Source organism: Myiozetetes cayanensis, unplaced genomic scaffold, assembly GCF_022539395.1.
Source record: "Myiozetetes cayanensis isolate MyiCay16 unplaced genomic scaffold, myiCay2020 scf4, whole genome shotgun sequence".
NCBI classification, from domain to species: Eukaryota; Metazoa; Chordata; class Aves; order Passeriformes; family Tyrannidae; genus Myiozetetes; species Myiozetetes cayanensis.
Window position 1 is genome coordinate 27,280,543 of NW_026087631.1, and position 21,610 is coordinate 27,302,152.

At 35.9% G+C, this 21,610-nt stretch overlaps 1 protein-coding gene across 3 annotated transcripts in view; it reads right to left on the reverse strand.

Moving 5' to 3' along the window:
* The window catches only part of EFNA5 (ephrin A5), a 208,818-nt gene that overhangs the window by 178,938 nt on the left and 8,270 nt on the right, over positions 1–21,610 (reverse strand). The window contains exon 1 of one of the 3 annotated variants that reach the window (XM_050328452.1): positions 19,464–19,651. The exons of the other annotated variants lie outside the window; for them this stretch is intronic. Coding sequence (XP_050184409.1) covers positions 19,464–19,495 — 32 coding nt within the window. The 5' untranslated portion in view covers positions 19,496–19,651. Of the gene's footprint in view, positions 1–19,463; positions 19,652–21,610 lie in introns of those variants that run through there. 3 annotated transcript variants of the gene reach the window in all.

A 21,610-nucleotide genomic window follows, 5' to 3' on the forward strand; every position in this document is an offset into this window, starting at 1 on the left:
AAAAATATAGTCCACACTCCAGTTAAATGAGTCTTGAACCAAAAGCACACATACAATAACACAGTTCATAGTTTCAAATCTGAATTGCAGGTCATGCTACACAGGAAAACTCTAAAATACAAAGGGTGAGGATAGCCAAGGGTTCAGAATTAAGAAATATGAAACTACTACATGTATAACTGAAATACACAATCTCTCAAACTGTGGTTTCAAAGCTGTGTTGGGATTTGACCATGTCAACTGAAAGAAAGGGGTGAAGGGGAGCTGGGTGTGTTGTTGCTTAAAACAGCAAACTTTGGTAACATCCCTATGATTTAGCAAATCAGTGTAGCCAAAGTCAATAAATTATTATGCAGCTATTTTCTGAAACAATTTCATTACTTGCTTTGAGCTAACAACTGGTAACAGAGGAAAAGTGTTTTCATATTTCCTCCTGTTAGATGTACCTTTGCTAAGTTCCCTTCAAATAAGGAGAAGGATTTGCACCTTTATTGTTGTATGAATATTTAGAAGGAAGTTCCTTGAAAGGTTACGGGGTTCTTACTGCATATTTTTCCCAGTATTGATCAATGGCAAATAGCCTTGTTTAACTTCTTGTGCACCATCTTCTCTAAGAAGTTGTGATAGTCTGGAAAGGCACACCAGACTGCAGAAGTGCCATTAAGTTCCTCTGTGGTGAATACTACACGCATGGAATTTGTTGCTGTACCACTGACAGACAACTTGGAAATCTCCTTCATCAAAAAATGTGCGAATGAAGTCAAGTATAATGTCTATTTATTTATTTTTTACCCAGGAGTTTTATTTTATGCTGACTGGTATGCGGCACGCAATCTTCATGGAGCAGTTCTTTGCAGCCAGGCATTTTATGTGCCATAATGAGGGGCATTTTATAGAAACAGCAATTATCGTGGATTTTAGGGCTTAGGTAGCTGACATCCTCATAGTGGGAGACTTCCCTACACTTAAGACAAAGTTTCTCATTATGTAATATAGATACATTTCAGTTTGGTTCCACACAGGCAGGCTGACAGATAAGGCCAAACTTGTTAAACCAGCCATCCATGGGATGAAAGGTCTCAGCAGTGAGCCAAGATGTAAGGTAATTTTAATAAAGAAGGATTGCCACAGACAACATCCCTCTACAGGACAATTACCAGCTGTATAGTATTATACAGTATTAAGAGCATTACTCAACACTAAGAAATCCTTCCCTGACCATCTCGCTATAAACAGTAATGACACGATGCTATTACGTAACTTTTATGTATTTACAAAAAAAAAAGAGAAATAAAGATGAACAATACACTCAACCCTTTGTATTTTAATCACCTCACAGTACCTCAAAGTATTTTAGTTTTCCAAGCAGGCTCCATTATTTATTGCTGTCCTTCCCAGTGGTAATTAATCTGTTCTATTGATGAAAACGAGAGCAGTTCATCCACACCCTATGATTTGCAGGAGCACGTCTTGCAGGTTCCACAGTTTCAGGAATGCTAGATTGGGAGAGTTCACTACAATTAGTGATGTTTATTATGTTTATGAAATAGTTTAAGTAGCCACAGTCAACAGAGGGATTAACAAGGGCATATGGTCCAGAGACACTTAGAAAAATTATTAAAAGCAGCCATTCAAAACCATGAGGGCGGAGCATCCTTGTATGTGGGAGGGAAATACAACCATGAACAGACCTCCTAAATTCAGGAATCTATGGATGCCTCTACCTCACTCTGCTCCCCACTTCTGTGTGCGTGCGAAAGTTTGCCTGCCCTGCTCATCTGTGAGATTGCAAACAGCTTTTAATATTTCATTCTGCCCAAAGCACAGAGCGTGCTCAAATTCAATACAAGGAAATGCTTTATCTCTTCCTTCACAGACTAATAATCCGACAAAACCAGAAGCACCAGGGAGTCATGGCAAGTTGTGAGGAAATGACGTGCAGACACTTCTGAACAATTTTATTCCTGTTTACTGTTTGAGACACTTGGAGTGGATAAACACCAATTAAGTGGCTTTTGTTCACTGATGCATAAAACCAGACCCAATATCAAGGACCCAACTGGTTACTAGAATACTTTTACTCAGACTAACTCTTTGAAACGCCTTCCCCCCTACCTTTGTATGTGTCATTAAAAATTACTTTTCCTCATTTTTTACGCAAGAAAATGGGTTTAATTCATAAAATGGAAAAAAAAATGCTAATTTAACAAATCCACCCTGACACACAAATAGGAAATTGTACCTTTAGAATGCTCTGAAAAAGATTCTTATTAACTGCCAAATTGCATTATATTTTTAGGACTGCCTTAATTCTTCTACATACTGAGACTAACATTATCAACCCATTTCCTAATGACAGCTAAAAAAAATATTGGCCATTTACAGTGTATCAGACTGTGTTGTGGAAAGCACTTTGAACAGCGTGGTCTGGAAATGCTCACAGAGACATTTAGATAGCAACACCCTCCTTCTCCCTTAACAGAAACCTAAAAACACAGCCATCGTTAAAGACAGAAGTCCAAAATTTTAGAAGTTCTGAAGTGAAGTTACTTCATATTTTACCACTTACAGGACATGATCCTGTAGTTAACCGAACAACAGTTGAAGGAAATGTGTGTTAACAAAATAAATTATATTTCAATATTAAACTGTTGCTTCCACTAGGAGAAGATTCAAAATCCCCAGTTAAGTTTATAAATAGTACCTCCAGGATACTGTAGTAGCCTATCAAGCACTTTTTTTGCTGCTTGTAATTTATCCAGCTAATCCAAACTAATTAGAAGTATTTCCTCAATTATTTCTGCAACTATTCAGGAAGAAAAAACACAGAGAAGGACAAACATCACTTCTGACAAACAAAAGGAAAACAATTTTTATATACCTGCCTTTGTAATAATAGGATCCAATAATTACTTCACAGTATATATTATTAACTAAAAAAGCAAAAATTCTAATTACGGGTTACACCTTTTAAACAAAAACTGGAGAGAATCCATCCAGACTGTAGGAGGCCTTAGCTAAATGCCCATGACATTTAGAAAAGCACTATAATGCTGTTCTGTGAATCCATCAGGCTTCCAGACCAGGCAGCAGTAGATGCTGTATGGTAAATTACCGCGCACACACTGTCTGCTGACACTGGAATAAAAAAAATGTGAAAAGGCTAAAATCAGACATGTCATGCTGGAAAATGGAGGAAAGGGAGTAAAAATATTCCAGTGCTATATGGTTTTATATGTTACAAATAGGCCCTCTACCATGGTATGTTTTTCAAGTCCTACCTTTGCATATATCCCTAGCACTCTTTGCTATTAACAAAGAATTCTGACAGAAGACAATGAGTGAAAAATTAATCTCTTAATGGCATTAAAAATTAGGTCTATCCTAGTATTGAGAAAAAAAATATGAGACCAAAAAAAAAAAAGTCTGGCAAAACCTTGAATGTTGAGACACAACCTAGATGCTGAACATTCTAGATGCTGAATATGATCTGAGGAACATGATCGTAGGTCTTGTATAGCAAATATCACACAGGCACTTAAATATTTATTTTGATCAATATTGCAGCAATGCTCAGAGGTGATAGGATGCACATGGCACTTAACAGACCAGAAGTCCTTCAAAAAAGTACACCATTCCTAACATAAATCACACATATCAGAAACGTGAAATATTTTGAAATTATCCAAAATTACAATGAAAACTAAGAGCCCATTAAGCAACTTCAACATTACATTTACACATAGAAACACTGCACCTTTATTCTAAACAGTTCTGCATAGAGCTTTAGCCTGATTCATCTAAATAGTTTTAGCCTGATTCAACACGACATTGTTACTCCAGTCTTATATTCACCCAATACTACGACAATGAGTGAATCACACTGATGTCCTTGAAGAGCAATATTTATACTATTTTGCACATTGCACATGCATTTATTATCAAAATAACAGCCCAGATGTTCCAACGTGAAACTACACATCCTGCAACCATATCTGAAATGGAGCAGTATATACAATGGATGTTCCCACAAGAGTCAGACTACATCCAGCAAACTGTTAGAAGTACTGTTTATATATACAAAAGTAATCTTTAGCTGAGGTGGTCTAGTCTTATCAATTCAAGTTGAACCTAAGACTCAAGTTTCAATGTTAAATAAATTGTTCTAATTTACAATGCTGTCTCTCATGCAAATTGAATTTGAGGGCTTTAAAGATAATATGTAAAAACCTATTATTTCTTAAAACTGCACAAATTTTACTCACCTTATCCACTTCCATGACTATGGCAATTATTTCAATGAGTTGAAATGTCACCTTGTATTACTGTTTCTGTTACAAATGATTTCTTAACTGCAGAGCTATCCCTCAACACAGCTACTCTACTTGAGAAGTCTTGAATATTCAGAGGAATGAGGAAGAGCTCAGAAGTGTTAAAACAAACAGGAGGACCTATCTCTGTGTCTTTGCCATTGCCAAATATTCTAGAGTAAGAAACTACCATCCTACTTTAATTTGGTCTAATTCTTTGAAATCAACCATTTATGAAGCAGAGTTGTTTGTATATATATTATCAGCATGCAGAAGTTTACCACCACCTCATATGTATTATTTCTCCTAGGGAACAGTCAAATACTCTTTTTAAACTTTAAATTGGAGTTTCAGCCATTCCACAAATTAACTTGCTACAGCTTATTGGGGCATGGGAGAAGAATCCTCCAGATCAATAACTACGGAATTAGTCACATTTATCCAAAGTATTCAACCATACGACAGTCCAGCTATATGCTTTTTATTTAGGACAATTTCTCTCTTTTATGACATGATGCATTTTACTTACTTATTAAATATGATTTAAATAAATTAAGTATTCATTGTATAAGTCAAAAGCAAATGCGCAAAAATTGAGCTCTGTATCAAAAACATTAATGAGAAGAGGCACAAATTGTTTTTTCTGACATCAGGGGGTCCAAAGATTAAAAAATTAATGTCTGTCCATCCAGACAGAGAACAGCTGTTCAGCTAATAAGCCACATTTTCCACTTTTTGCACAAGACTGCAAGACCCAAAAGCTGTGGCTGTACTGAAATTAGCTTTGGAATTACTTAAGTCATCAAGCAGTGGTCCTTGTAAAAAAGAACTGCAAACCCTTTCTCCTAAACCCTACACTTCCCTTATTTCAGTGGTTAAGATTTTATCCAAGGAAAAAGCCATTTAAGAAGTCCACCAATTAATCATCTAGAAGCCACACCATACTTCAGGTAAAAGCAAACCTGTATGACCACTTCCTTCTGCTTAAACGTTTGCTACCTGTTAACCAGCTGTTATTTTCCCGACTTCCCAGACTGTTCCAGACATCCACAGCTACCAGTTAGTTCTGCCTACAATGTTTGTCCTCTGTTTCCAGTACTAAAGTAAGAGGAGATCTTGTTCTAGCCATTTCCAGGTTATTTCTTCCTATGAGGGCAGCTAAAAAAATACTCCTCATAATCAAGGGTATTGTATTTTTAAATTACAAAGAGCAGCTGCCTTACAGTGAATAGGGGTATGTAACCTCAAATTGCTGTTCTTAAGAGGTCACAGTTTAAATCCAGTTATGTATAAAAGGATGAGCAAACTTAGCTTTGATTAGCTGCAAAGTGATAGAACGCCCTTATTCACTTCCTTTTCTCCTTCTCCCCACTCCTCAAGCTAACCAATGAGAGAGAAAAAAAAGGGGGGGGAAGAGGGGGAAGGGGAAGGGGGAAAGACCCACACTCTCTCTTTGCTCCAGTGATCTGTTGTCTGGGGAAGGCTATCTGCCCATGCACAGCCCCTTAGCCATCTGGGCCATGAAGAGCCCTCAATCCCAGCCCTGAATGGTAATTGTCTCAGAGAGCACCCTCACAGGCATTTCAGGCAGTGGGGCTTATTAAAATCCTGAAGGGCAGTAATCCCTGAATGCCACTAAAAAGATCTCCAGCTGCTACCATTTATGAAGTGGGCTTGACAAGAGAGAGAAAAGGAGAGCAAGCTGGGGGGAGGGAGGAAGAGAGGGAAAGGAAAAGAAGAATTTAGAAGAGGCAAGCTATCCAAATAGGGCCCCATCACAAGAGTCACGTTTTATCAGCTTAGGCTTTCTTGCCTCAGTTCCCAAAGGTATCTCCACCCAAACCCACATTATGTGTTCTTTTTAATTTGCTCCTTGTGGGGTGTGGAAGCTGGGGGGGAGGGGAACACTTCATGAACATATGCTTGCAGAAGATCTGAAATGAAGATAAGAAAGAGAATCAAGGAATGCAGGTGAGTGAGCCAGAAGCAGAACTGAGGTCTACCTTTGCCCAGCTGGTATGAAGAAAATTTCTGGATGTGAAAGCAGCCAAAAAAAGGTTTTCTTGCATGTGTATATCTCTCCCCCTGTAATTCTCCAAAGGTCTTTTCATCTCATTAGGTTAAGCTGATTAATAAAAATTCAGCAGTTTGCCCATTCCTGCTTCAGAAGTGGTGAAGCAAGTTGAAAGATGCAGGCGGAAGGTTTTTGTGTTTGAGACAATAAGTGGGATGACTTCTTAAATCCTTCGTTGTCATCCTCCATTAGAGATAAATAGACACCTTGGCTGAAATTCTTCAAACAAACACTACATTGCTACATTTCTTTATTTTCTATTAACCTTCCTGAAAAGCTTTAACCCTTCCAAAGTGTAGAGATTTTTGTGTGTTTTACAATTCACCAAGTAAATGAAAGCTTTCTCTCCTTTTAGCAATTATTTAGACAAGCTGTTGAAAAGGCACTTTTGAACACCTATGTCAAAAACAGAGGCTGTGGAAAACTAAGAATATCAGCTGGAAAATAGCTATATCTTAGTAAGAAGATTCAACTGAAGTTGAACGTGCAATTTGCATATCTTCAGAAACTGATATAACTTAAACAGGGTTTTAGAAAATATTCTAGAGGCTAGAATTTTAAAATTCTGCATTATGAAGTTGAAAGCCTACGAATTAATGTAATTCATCATCTAAAGCCCTAGGGGTAAAATGACATATCCGTTCTCTAGTAAAAATTTATAAATTTTACCTTTTGAGGCATTACATGTGCAAAATCCATTTCTGAAAATAAATTTTTTTTCAAGTGTGTCAGAGGTTGACTACTCGAGTAAAAGACCAGGTTGAGAAATCAAATCACTTTTACTTGTTTCCTGATTATTCACGACACAGCCTACTATAAATTCAAAGTGTCTTTAAATTATTTTATGCACTAACATCAAAACATTATAATTAATACATATAAAACCAGCCCTCCAGAACTTCATACTGTTCTAAAATGCTACAATGTCACTGTACTGTAGAGAGGTGTCTGATCAGACAAGCAGTTACATGACATGTTTAAAGTATTTTAACAGATTTTAGATGAGCAATTCCATGACCTTTTTTCAAAAATGTGATCAATAAGACTGCCTATCATGCATTTATGTACACGAATCTGTATAATTTTCTTTATTTTACATGAAGGCAGAGCAATAGACCAGGTATCATCAATCTTACCTGCTGAAACTTGCACAGATCACTATAAAACATGCACCAATTTTGATATTCCAGAAGGCAGGGATACTGCAGCTTTTAGCAAGAATCCTTGTGCTAAACCAGTGAGTATTCTCTCAAGGCATCTGCTTTTTAAGATGATTTGAGTTTGTATCTAACATGCACAGAGATCAAACAACCATTTTCTTGTTCCATTTTCAAAAATGACACAGAACTACGCTGTTCTGAACATTTTTCTTCAGATAAGAGACTAAATTACAATGGAGACCTTCAGGACCCTGCTAGGTTCATACTTTATTATGCCCTTCTTGGTATAACTGTTCCAATACTTTGCCAAAAGGTAAATGGTTATGCAAAAGAAAATGCCCATGCATGTTGTGGACTCTAGAGAAGCAAATCTTAATGCTTCAAAAAGTATGTGAAAAATATGGAAAAACAGAAGGAAACCAACTTAGACATTAGTTTGGCAATAACTGCTTTTATTGAATTGGTTTAAGTTACAACTCTTTTAATTGAAATATGAAATATAAAAACAGGATATATGTGTGTGTGTGTATATATATATCTATCTATATATATATATATCTCCTTCGTGTGGGCAAAAGCAGCAATTCCATTAATTCATCCTGAGAATAATTTAAATATATCACAATAAGAACCTGTATGTTGTCCTGAATGATCCTCACATTGCAATTAAAATATAGCAATGAAACCCAGTACTAGATTGTCAAGAAGTAAAATTGTTTTGTCCAATTACAGTACCATTGTTCACTGTTCACACTCACATTGTTTCTGACTAATCAAGCTAAATTAAGGTCATTTTTATACTTCTCATTAGTCATAAATGAACAAGCCAATGCAGAATCTGGTTAACAAATACAGAAGAACACAAAATTCAACTCCTTTCTGAAGCTGTAACACAGAGGGAAAGACAAGTTGACTGTCTTCAGTTAGGATGTTGTACACATCTCTGATTCACCTGTCTAAAGGTCTTAATCCAAGGAGAGCAACTCTTTACCATGTTTTGTGACTTCAATTAATTCACTGAAAGGCCAAACCACCATAGGAAACGGGCTGTACCAATCAAACCAGGAAACTGGTTACAGTAAAGCTGAACTGAAAATCAGCACCTTGCACAGATGATGAGGCATTTTCTTCCTTTTGTTCTCAACCAGCTGTCTTTTAATGTGAAAGGTGTAAACCGTAAGCAGATCACTAGGCAAGGTACCTCTGCTGAGCCGCCTGCCCCCACATTCATTGCTTCAGCCTTCATGGAGACACAACTAATATGTCTTTGTATAATTTTTTGTTCTCTGTTCACTCCTACTGAAAAATAATACACTCCTCTTCAGAAGACTGCTGGAGAAACAGAACTTCTCCCAGCCATTACAACATTTTAATTATTTTAAGGTTTTTTAAGAAAACATTGGTAGAATTAAGATTTTTTTAAAATTAAATAAAAAGATTGCAATAAGCCCACCCAATTTTGTGTGATAACATTTGTCCATCTTAAAATTTTGTTATTCTGAAACACAAAAGGTAAATGGAGAACTTCTAAGAGAAGCAATAGGAATGACTGTATATGAAGAGTATTTTGCATTAGGACAGTACAGTTAGTGTATGTATTTGAAATTCAGATGTTTACAGAATAATAGAATCAAAAAGGTTTGAACAAATGCAACTTAGGGTACAATGGTAAGTACCTACAACTATCTGTTTTTCAAACTGAATTCTGCTAAAATTGGGAAAAAGCTAGTCAGAATGTTAGCATAAAAAAATAAAGCTGCCTTATGGAGCTGAGAGACAAATGCAACATTGCAGACACACACACACACACACACACACACAAGAAAAATAAAAAACACCACAAACTTGTAAGCTTTCCAAAAGACTCATGATTATAATTGAAAAATCAGCCAGAGTAATGAGGGAACACCATTTTGGTTTGGGTTTTTGTTTTTTTTTTTTAGCATGAGACTGAAAAAACCCGCACATGAATTTGATTGGTCATTCTACTTTAAAAAATGCCAGTCAATTCACAAATTAATATCATTTAGAATAGTTTATTTGGCAAGTACAAAGAAACAATATGTAGTTTTCCAAGTTTAACAATAAACCATTCCAAAATTCAGGCATTTTACTCTCTCTCATATACATGTTTTAAGGTTAAAATAAAGATCTCATGGTTTATGTAACAAAGAATTGTTCTGACTGTTGCAGAAGCATTAGCTCTAAATTTTGCTTTCTGTAAAGTATCAATCATCATATAAAATTGTTGTGCTTCAGGAAGGGAGGAAGGGAGGTATGCACACAAATGAGAAGAGTATTAAAAACACCAAAAGGAAAGAACACTGGCCCAGACATGAGTCTGTTTAGTTGTTTCCTCACACAGGCTGTATTGAAAGTCACTTTGCATTCATAGCATACACAAAAATTCTTTTTAATGATGTTTAACTTTTTCAAGTTGCTGGTGTTTGTGATGAGGTGCTTTTCAGTAAAATATATTTTCCAGCTTTTGGTTTAAAATCCAAGACAGTAAAAAACCCTAAGAAATGGTTAAACTGGAAAACTAGCAAGATGTAAATTTGTTAAGTGTATAAAATATTAGTTCAAAGGAAAATAGATTCACTGCTGGAAAAAAAAATCATAACCCTTCCTATTTTACATCATAACAAAAAATGCTTCTACTAGGCATTTCTGCCTTTGGAACAGATAAAGGATACTGAAGAGGATCTGGTGATCAACACACAATATTTACATAGAGTATGCTTCTCATTAGGGGAAAAAAATGAAGAATGTGGAGGGAGGAGGGGAGGCATGACAGGGTGACACAACACTTCAATCGAACAGATTTTATATCTTCAAGCATTCTAGACACCAAACAGACTGATCTCCAGTGAAATGAAAATTCTGGTAAACTAAAATTTTAATCACATTGTTCCACAGCAGTTTGCAATAATGTGTTACCTACCTATTGAAAGTTGTTTTCTCTCACTTTGAAATTATACTGCTCTCTATTATAAACTTGAAAAACAACGCTTTTGCTAGCTTTAAAACACTGAACTTTAAGTTTCTTATCTACAGTATCTTCATATTTTAGGCAATTCCCATCCTTGTCTCAACTTCTTCTATCCCACCCATGAAGACTGGCTTTCTTCCCGTTACAGTGCTGCTAGAAGGTGAAAGCAAAGCACAGTGCAGACTCATTATTAGAGCACTGTCAAGCACTTCTCCTTCCTAGATAAAGGACTAGTGCAGTAACAAGACAATCCTATTCCCATCTGAGGCAAGTAAACAGAATTTGCTTTTACACAGCTCCTTTCATATTCAAAATATCCCAATATGCTTTACAATAATGAGATAGATACACTGTCATTTCCGTAATCTCAAACGCAGAGGGCAAGGCTTTGTCTTGCGAGACAGAATAAAAGGAGGTCATGGGTCCTTTGAAGTTTCCTTACATCATCTAGACTGAAGGACAATATGGAACAGAGAACATAACTGAGACAAAATAGAAAAGGAGGAGGACAGGTGACCATTGTGAAATGTGTGTGAGACATCTCTTTCATCATATTTAAGAAGCACCAACCTAGAAGCAAAAAATTAATCGGCAGGAAAGTCTTTTTTTTTTTTTAAGACTGGCAGCAGGTACAATGCTAATCCTATTTTACTTTGAAGGCTTTTCTTGGGCAGGAAGGGAGGGAGGGAGTTAGGAAGCCTGGCAAGATGAATTTCACTTTCATCACAGCAAGTCAGAGATCTACATGCATACAGAGATTCAGTTCAGGTGAATGTAATGTACTAGGCTCTATTACCACCCAGTCAACACAGGTACTCATCCAATAAAGAGGTGAAATATCCTGGCAAACAAGGATTTTAAAGGAACTTAGGAAAAAATACTTCTAAGGAAAACAGAAAGGGGACAGGAAACTAAAAACAAATCAGACAGCTCCCCATTGCGCCTTAAAGAGTCTATCACCCAACCAGCTACTGGCTGGCAGAAGCTTCTCCAGTGAGGATGGACTGGCCAAGGAAAGCACAACAATCTACAGTCTGTGGTTTATTGCCAATCTTGTGTTCCCAAGTGAATTAATAAAAAGTGGTGACCTACATCCTCTGCATCTTGCCTTCTTTGTGCACAGCCAAGCAACAGCTACATGGAACAAAACAGCAGTGGTTAAACTCTCCAAAATACTTCATACGTCACTGCTCTGATTAGAGCCTCAAACAGTGAGGAAGAGAGAGAGGTGCCCAATAATCCACCTTCACTGCTTAGCTGTTCACAAAGGATTGCAGAACCTTTGGCATGAACCATCTCTTAAAAGCAGAATTTTGTGCCTCTTCTCCAATCCTACCTTGGTGAAATTAAGGTTATGTTCACTGATCATTTCATACAGAAAGAGGGTGGATGATTTTGGATGCTCCACGTCTGCAAAGCTTTATGAAACCTTCAACGAGGCTTTGCCCCTTTTCTGCTGGAGGCTTCCCTTTCCTCAGCACTGAGCAGTTACGCCTTCAGCTGTGTTCACTGTTTAATTTCCCCACTGCCTTTCTTCTCCTAACACTTGCATACTTTAGCCTTGGCTATGGAGTACTGACTAAGAAGGAACAATAGACGCTTTTCAAGTCTTTAGAGTTAGCTTTGAGCAAGGCTCAGCTCAGAGCCCCAGTCAATATTTACTGCAGTTTGAAGCCACATTTTCATGGCTCCTTCCAGGCAGAACACACTAGTCAGGAACCCCAAGACCTCACCTGATTTTATCATAACAAAATAAAAATAAGGGGATAAACAGATTACAAACAAAAATATTTTTTATTGGAAGTAGAAAAGAAGAAAAAGAAATAAAGGAAAAAGGAAGTGTGACAGGAAAAATAGAGAAGACACTCTACAATACCACAACTTATATTTGAAAAGAAATAAGCCACTTATAATTAGGAAAGTAATTTTTCCCCTAAAGCTGATCAGCAACGTTAAAAATCACACATTAGATGCTACTATATGCAAATCCATTTAAAGTGACACAAGTGAATGAAGTACGCAAAGAAAGCCACCTCTTCAGCTATCTAAAGCTCTCATTCTCCTTGCAACACCTAGGTCACAGCATGACTACAAATTATAGCATGACCATAAATTACAGCAATGCATGCTTTTGCACAGATAAAACATTTTGATGTTTAAAAACCCTATGTAAAAAAACCACACTTTCAGCTTATCAAGTGAACAAAGACAGAAAAAAGAGTTAAGAACTGTCTTTTTTCACATTAGGGACCTAAATCATATGCGAGATGTAATTACTTGTCCAAAAAAATGGATAACTTCACACATATCGACAATACAATTAAATGTTTTAAATATTTTTATTTCATTAAAATTTCATTATTATTTTTCTTTTTGCATTGCAATCATGCTTCTAAAGAAGTATTTATCTGTTTCTAGAAGCTTGCAGAATTGCAACAAATCAACAAAATCAAAAGAAGTGTCCTGGCAGAAAACTGAGGCTGCAATTTAGTGAACATCCCCTCCCCTTCTTTAGCTTCTTCTCTCACTCCCTGTAACAATCAACATTACATAAAACCAAACAAACAACAACAAAAAACCAAACACACACAAAAAATATATATATTAAAAAAAAATCACATTTCTGACAGGGAAATACAACTGGACTGAAAATCATAATTTACCTGTTCAAACTGAAAGGCAGCAGTATGATTTTTTGTTTAGAGTGGTTGGAGTTCTGTCTCAACATGCTTTCTTATCTTAGACTCCACTGAAAGTTTGGAGTCAAAGAGTCTGACAAGCCACTGTCAAAACAGGAAAAATTACAGCTTTACCTTTGGAGGTGTCAAGATCTTTTGAAAAACACATTTTGTGTCAGCCCTGTGGTTAAAGAGCATCAACAGCAGAACAGATGCATCTTTCCACCTTGAATATTCAATTTTCATATGCATGAAGTTTTGATTGTTCAAGTTGCTTTCTTGGAGAATGTTGCATTATTGTTATGGCATTTGTTTGATTTTTAAAATTTGTTAGCATCAGATAGGATTTCCAATTCCGGTTCTCTCATTTTAAGGGAATGCAGGAAAGCTTACAAGTATCAGAAGTATAAAAAACCCAGTACAATTAAAGGACTAAAATAGAGGTAAAACACCTGAGTCTTACTAAGAAATTTTTTTTTACAAAACAGAGTTCAAAATAAAAATTTATGAGGTTTCCCAGTCCCCAAGAAATAAGTACAGACCCCTTTATACTGAGTTCAGTTTGTAACAAACTTATTTTATCCATCTTTTGTATTATATTCTCCTAACCTAATATGGAGAGTGAGAATTTAATCAATATATGGATAAATAAGTTTTACATAATAAATATGTATCCATGCTGAAATAGTAGTTTTGAAGAGGAGTAAATATTTGGTAAACCACACCCAAAACAAAGAATAAAGTGAATGGGCTCTGCAGAAGTGGTAAATGAAAACACAAGGTAAATATTTTTAGAGGGATTTAATCATGTCTATTTTTTAAAACAGCCTAGTACTACTAGTAAAGTTTTTGAAATTCGGAGACGAATAAGAGAGAATGAGGCACAGTGAAGCACCGTCAACTGAACAGTTGATACTTACTTCATTCTCTTCCATTACTGCAACTTGAAAAATAAAAAAATATCTGCAATGATTCAGTAAACTCAATGGGAGTGTCATTCAAATACAGTAGAGCATCTGGTCAGAGTATGTTACCATGCTATTTCTTTTACCCTATGTACATTATGGCAGAGTACTAGTTACATACTATTTCAAATCACTTATTAAGGGAATACTGCAGAAGAAGATAATTAGTAATCCATATTATCATAAATCAGAATATGCTGTATCAAGCAGATAATTTCTCAACTGGTAAGCTGAATATGTGTAAACAATATTCTTTCTTCTGAGACATTATTTAAATAAGAGCATTATTTCAGTGATGAGGACCACAAAAAGTTGGGAGTGCACAAAAGGTTCTTTCTAAAACCTATGAATTGATCTTAAAAAAAAAAAAATTAGTATTTCTTTTCCTTCTCAAAGGCAGAGACATTTCTCAGACCAAAACCACTAATAAATTTATCCCTAACAGCAATCACAAGTAATCTCTAGCTCATTTAACTGAAAACCACAGAACCTTTTCACCTGTGTACATCACCATACTTTCAGGACTAAGACACTACTAAGACTCATTTTGTCTCCGACATTTTCATTACAGTGTGGAAAGCAGGCCCCATTTTGTTTTAAGCGTAAGACTGAATCTGAAAGAAAACAGCTAATTCAAGAACATATGGCTAAACCTACGTAATACTAATTCTAATCTAAAAATTAAGTCTTGGGTGCCTCCATGCTACTAGCTCTATGAAGTAAATAGGCATACAAGCACAAAGAAGAAGCAAACATTCCTCTGTCATACATTAAAAAAAATGCATACAGAAATCCTAATTGGGTGCCCCAGTGATCTGATTTCCTCACAGAAGTTACAAAGGCAAAATTGCTTTCATCAGTAATAACAGATTAGCTCCAAACTCCACATCTAGAATTAAGTGCTTAGGAAAGTCTTCCAAATGCTTTGTTCTGAAGAAGGCCATTATATCAACACTAAATCAAGACAGCTAGTATGAAAAATGGAAAATGGAGATTTCTTTTTACAGTAAGCTATAAAATGTACTTCAGTCAGACACCGGGTCTGAAAAAGTAATAATAAAGTGATGCTCTAAATCACTACAAAAACTATTTTTTTTTCTTTAAGTAACTATCATGCTTCAGAATAGAAACAGTGAATATGGAGATTCTCCCCATAAAGTCTTCTTTGCAAGTAAGTTCTATATAACTGAAATATGGAGAAAGGGTTTGCTTGGAATTTGAATGCAGTGAATAGCCATGATATAATGAGAAGCAAGATGATCTACCACTCTAATTAATTTTCCTTCTTCACCCACACTGTCACTTGTTATGATAATGTGAATCTTAACCTTAATGAGAAATTTCATACCACCTTGATTAAAGATACAGCAAATAACAATATTCTTTTAATTTTGTTTTTATTTCAGTGAAGAATCTCTTTATATTCTCAAAACCCTCAACCCTTCTGCTAATGAAGTTCCCATCTACAGCACAGATTTTTAGAGACTGATTTATATTTCGTGTTTTTAAGTGAGGATTATGCAATTATGCATATTAAAAAATGATCATGCTCTGCTGGAAGTCTTAGTATTTTTTTCTAGAGGTATACTTTGTCTGAGGACTTTTTAAGAGGTAAATTCCTCAATAAAATTGTGTTATGCATTCCTTTACAACATTTGTGAACTAACACAGAAAGTTATAAAACATTCACAATACATTTTTGAAATATATTTTACAAAACACAGAAAATTTTCAAAGATTTCTGGGAACCTTGCAAGCAACTCACTACAAATACATGGAAGTAACATTAAACTAGGCCCAGTGTCCTAAAACTGGATCTCCCACCACAGTCACTACAAAGCATAATCAAATTTCAAATGTATGAATGATGGATACAATTCAAGAATTAGAACTGGATTTTTTTGCAAGAATCCATTTTACAAAAAATAAGCTTATTTCATCAACGTGTATCTTCTCAAATTAAACAAGGGCCACACGTCCTTAAAGATGTGTCTTCCCCTTATCACATTTTATCTCATAACCACTAGACATCAGCCAATCCGCTCAAAATCATGAAAAAATGTAATATGTGGTACTCTATTAAATGAAACTGCCTCAAGAAAAACTGCTTTCTCAGCAGCCACTACAGTGACATACCACATGACAGGAGTCACTGCTCACCATATTGGTTAACAGGTAATAAATTACATGGTTAATATGTTGAAGAGTTTATATTTGCAAGAAAAAGTAGCATTCTCCAGGGACTTCTGTTTTGTAGAACACTATTGTTCTAGTTTCTAGAAAACAGAGACTTTTTTCCCAAAAGCAGTAATTTAATTATTTCAGTGAGGCAATAATTCCATCCTACTTAGTCATTTACAAGATTCACCTGGTCTTTCATTAATATCTTGTCTAGAAAAGGGCAGTATACTGCATATAGTTCTTTGGAAAATCCATAACCTGTATCCCAGTGGTGTACTACTGTATCTGATTAATTTTACCTTCATGATCCTAAATTATTAATTATTTCTTTTGGTACACACTGAACCATACTCCACTATATACGGCATTCAACATCCTAAGAGTTTCACTAATGCCTATCTGCTAATCACATATGATAAGCCTGTTCTCACTTTTGAAATCGCTGACAGCACAACAACTACTCATTCAACCAGGTTTGCTTCTACCCTTTTCAGTCGCTCAAAGGTAGAGGTCCCAAAAGTGCAAAAACTGTTCAAAAAAATTTTAATCTAGAACGGGCACAACCAGACAAAGACCCACTGGTCCACCGTAGTCCCGTGCTGCTGGGCCCCCTCACTGGATTCAATTGCACGGCCTCACAGAAACTGACAAGTGCAACTACTGAAACTCATATTCAGGAACTACACCATAAAACCATCAATACAGAACTCCCATCCAAAGCAGTGGGAGAATCTTTTTGCTTCAATAAAGTTGGATCTGAACACTGCCAAAAAAATGGCAATAAAAAACCATCAATAAATGGGGTATTAAAGCAAAAAGAAATACATGTTGCAGTGTCTGTAGAGGCATACAGTGCAAACAAACAGATTGACTTCCACTCCTCATTACTGCCCATCAGCTCCTAGTGACTTCTAATATTAAAACCATGATATGTATCTAAACAACTTTCCTTAATCAACTTGGGGGGGGGGGGTGGTAATTTTTTGGATAGTATTTAAAAATCTCCATGCCCAAAAAAGCTGAAATAAAATCTAAGGCACCAAGCAGTCTCAAAAATCCCATATGGCTGCTGTCTGCAACTCTAGATACCCAAATATGTTCAAAATTCTGGTTCTGAGGATCTACTCTTTTTAAATCAGTGGCCTAAAAAATGCTTAAATAAATTGCTCATTTTACAGGCTGCAAATAAATAATGACTAAATATTATTGGGAAGGCACAAGTTCACTCTTTCAGTTTCTTTACTAACAGCATTTAAGATAATTCACACTGCAATTATGCACTTATGCTTACATTTGGAAATATTTGTGCATGGATAAACAGAACTGGCACACATTCCACTCAAGTTGCTACTGCAGTGCAACAAAATCTTAGCCTGATTTCACTTAAGATGACCCACACGCCATGGGCTGAAAACAGAAAAAAAACCCAAATGTGAACATGCAAACTAGCTGCTTTCATTCAGATTTTTTTTTTTTTTTAATCCAGTTTACTATGCAGGGCACAAGCAAAAGCATACAAAGGATAAGATGATTTCCACCCATTTAATAAATGCAGGCAAATACTGGCTTTGATCGCAGCAATTTCACTGGAAAGCTAAGTTTACCAGAGAGTGTGCAACACAGAATGAAAGGCAAAAGTGGCTGAAAAGCAAAGGGAAAAGTGTATGCAACTTGGGCATAAGTGAAGGGAAAAATATAATCCTAGAATTAAGGTCTTTTGAATACAGGAATAATAAACTTCCAAGTAAATGTCACTTCACTATGACTGAGTTTCCCCAATTGGGTATTGTATATATATAATTTTATATATATATAATTATTAGGCACACACTTCCCATGTTCTTTCCCCCCAAAAGCAGATCTGACAATGGTGACAGCAGAGTGTGTAATTAGTTTTTATTGTTCCCCTGACAGCCATAGCTCTGCAAGGACCCCTTGCCTTTTCTATTGTAAATGTTATGGAAAAATACACTAATGACAGGCATTTAATTATGGGCACAGCGACCATGATGGGAGCTGTGCCAAAAGTGATTGGCAGCTTTGGACACCAGATATTCACGGCGATGGTTCTTTTTCTATCATACCTTGTAATCCAGATTACTTAAAATATGAGTTTTTAAAAACATCTTTCCTGAAGCTTTCATTATTTTCTAGATATTATTATTAATTACCACAAACACACAGAAACAAAAAGAAAAAAATCAACAAAATGGTAACTTTTCCTTGTTAATACCACGAGGTTTTTTGAAAGAGGTCTCTCCACTCACAGTGCCATCAACATAAAAGAAATCCCTACTGACTCCAGCACACAGTTGACTTTTTTTTTAATTACACATAGTTACAAAGAGATGCTATGCCCTCTTAACATATCTTTATTCAGTATTTACAATAAACTGTTCCACATTCAACTGTAGTTGCTGAGGTGCTTTCTCGCCTGATTAATTAGCAATTGGGAGACACGCTTTTTGGCAGCTTTTGTATCTCTGTTATTTCTTTTGGTTTGGCACAAAAACTCCCTTTTGCAAGCACCAGTATTTGTACTGTACCCCACTTAGTGATGGATCACTAATTTTTAATAAACTGAGCCCCAAGAGAACTGCAAAATGATGTAAAATTGTACTGGAGCAAAAACTGCAAACAAACAAACAAACAAATAAATAAATGGGCAGTGGGTAAGAGCCCTTGCAGAACATAAAATATTAGGTCTCTTCCAGACTATACATGGAGAGTCTATCCAGGAGATAACACGGAGTCTTAAGACATTAGTCTGAATTGGCTTTTAACTACTTGATCCAAATCTCTGCCTTTATCTTTAAAAAGCTTTAAAAACTGACCAGCTAATGTGGATGCTAAATTTCCTTGAAGAATGCTATATCTGAATGTTCCTTCACTGTTTCTCATCCCTCCCCCATGACCAGATGAATGAAATTGCTCTGTGAAGCAGATCTCTATGAAGACTGAGCACACAATTCTGGACCAAACGGTTCTAAGTCTATGTAGCAGTCACAAATCCCTGGCTAAGCCGAACAAAGCAACATTATTCCGAAGTGGTAAGTTTGGGAATATAAAAGTGAAGCTGTCTGGTTCTAAAGTGGTAACTTACAAATAGCTGCAGAATCTCTGTTGGCTGTCCATCCCCCATCCAGCTGGCTCTCATATCAGTAACTTCAAAAATGCAGTTTTCCATTATGGTGGCTTAAGGCACTTTGTGTGCCAGTGCAATGACCATGCTGTGTGTGCATGTCAGAAGGTCAATACGTTCAAATTCCAGAGTCTCTCTCTATTTCCTTCTTTTCTGGAAACAATAGGAAAGAGAGCAGGATTGATAGCTCCTACTTTGTTAACTTCTGCTCACCAAATGCCCTGCCTGTATGAATATATAACTATTTTTTTAAAAATCTGATTAGACATCAACTAAAGTGGAAAAAAACCCAACAAAACCAACAACAAAAAAACCCAACCCAATGCAGCTGTTTTTCCTGCTCATTAACAACATTAATTGGTAAATTTCCTTGCAACAACTTTTAACAATTGCAAGGGACGCAACATCATTAAAGCTGCTAGAAGTCCTTACTTAATGCTGATGAATTAGCATTGAAGACTGACAACTGTACTACAAAGATCATCACCAAAATTATCATTAAAATACTTTTTTTAATGTCTCCTCACAAAACCCAAAAGAAACCGTGTTTTACTTATACAGCACTACAAAAACTACAAAATGTTAGACATTAAGAGATTTGGGGGGGGGTGGTGTTTAGTTTTGATGAAAAGGTTTAGAATACATTTGGCTACAGTTTCAAATGCGAAAAGATACTCAAATTTATTTACAAAATTTTAACAAACGCAAAGTAAAAATTAAACCAAAAAACCCTATGTATGGTACTAGTATTAAATTAAAAACATTTTTATATATTTCTTAGCAAGTCCCTGTGTGATAAAATAATGTGATTTTAAGGTCTGCAGAGAGAAAGAAATTCTTCTCAGTTGCAATATGAATATGAAATAAACTACTTCGAAGTCTACAAAAGCAAAAAAGGTAGTGCTTCATTGCTACCTACGCGGGAACAGCTGCAGCACTCAACCACTACTGATGAACAACTCACAGAACATGGATATGCCTGCCACTGTCAACACCCACCCCCAAGCCAGAAAAGCTACACCTTTTGAGGGAGGAAATATTACATTATTTCAATGAATAAAGAAGGTCAATGATGAATGGAAAACATTCATTATAGCACAGAACATATCCTGTCAAAATATGCATCTTTTTTAAAAGGTCATGAGGCCAAATTTTATCTTTCAGAATGAAACAAATACATTTTAGCAGAGGGTGACCAGCATTGAAGTGGATGTATCTCCTACCCCAGTTTTTTCTGCCTCACCAGATGTTTCACAAACAAATAATTTGTGCTCTGCACTCCAGCACCATTTCATTACTGTAATCAGAAACCAAAAACAGTGCCTATTAAATAAGATAGTTCTTCAAGAGTCTGATGAAACAAACAAGGAAAAAATAAACTTATCAGTGATAAACAAAAAGTGAGATTCTTTTATTGTGGATACTGCTGTTGAACACTTCCTCATCAGATTAATGTGATGATCCAGTGGCAGAAAAGAAAATTAACAACATGAAAAATAACTAATACTTTACATACAGGTTTTGTGAATCTAAAGTCCTTTTTTTTCCATGCCATATGTCAGCATGGATAGGTAAATTCTTCCACCAGATTATAATGCAAGTGACAATAAGAATTGTAATCTTCAAGGCTTTCCAAGTAAAAATTGTCGAACATGAAGAATTTTCTCTAAATTGGTATTAGCAATTCAAGCAGACTTGCTAATTAACAGGACTCTTGTGTATCTTCTCGTTAGCTGATTTTTCTTTTGACAGCATTTTTACTGGTCATGCATTTAAACAGAAAAATGGCCATGAAACTACTAGCATACCAGCTCACAGAACACGGGCATCAGGCTATTTCTCTGCATTTTACAGCAGTCAAAAATAAACAAACTCATTTTTTTCATAAAACTTGGGTCTAACAACATATTTTCATCAACCTGTCGACAGTAAAATATGAAGGATGTTTCCCCAGAATTGGGGGGAGTATTTCTTTTACAGGAAATTCTGGCATTCTATGGGGGGAGAAACAGAATCTCAATCCTTGCAGAACAGTGAGGAGGTTTTTTATATATTTTCAAATACTTCATTTTAACAAGAATTATTTTCTAAAATGTGTAGGAATTGGA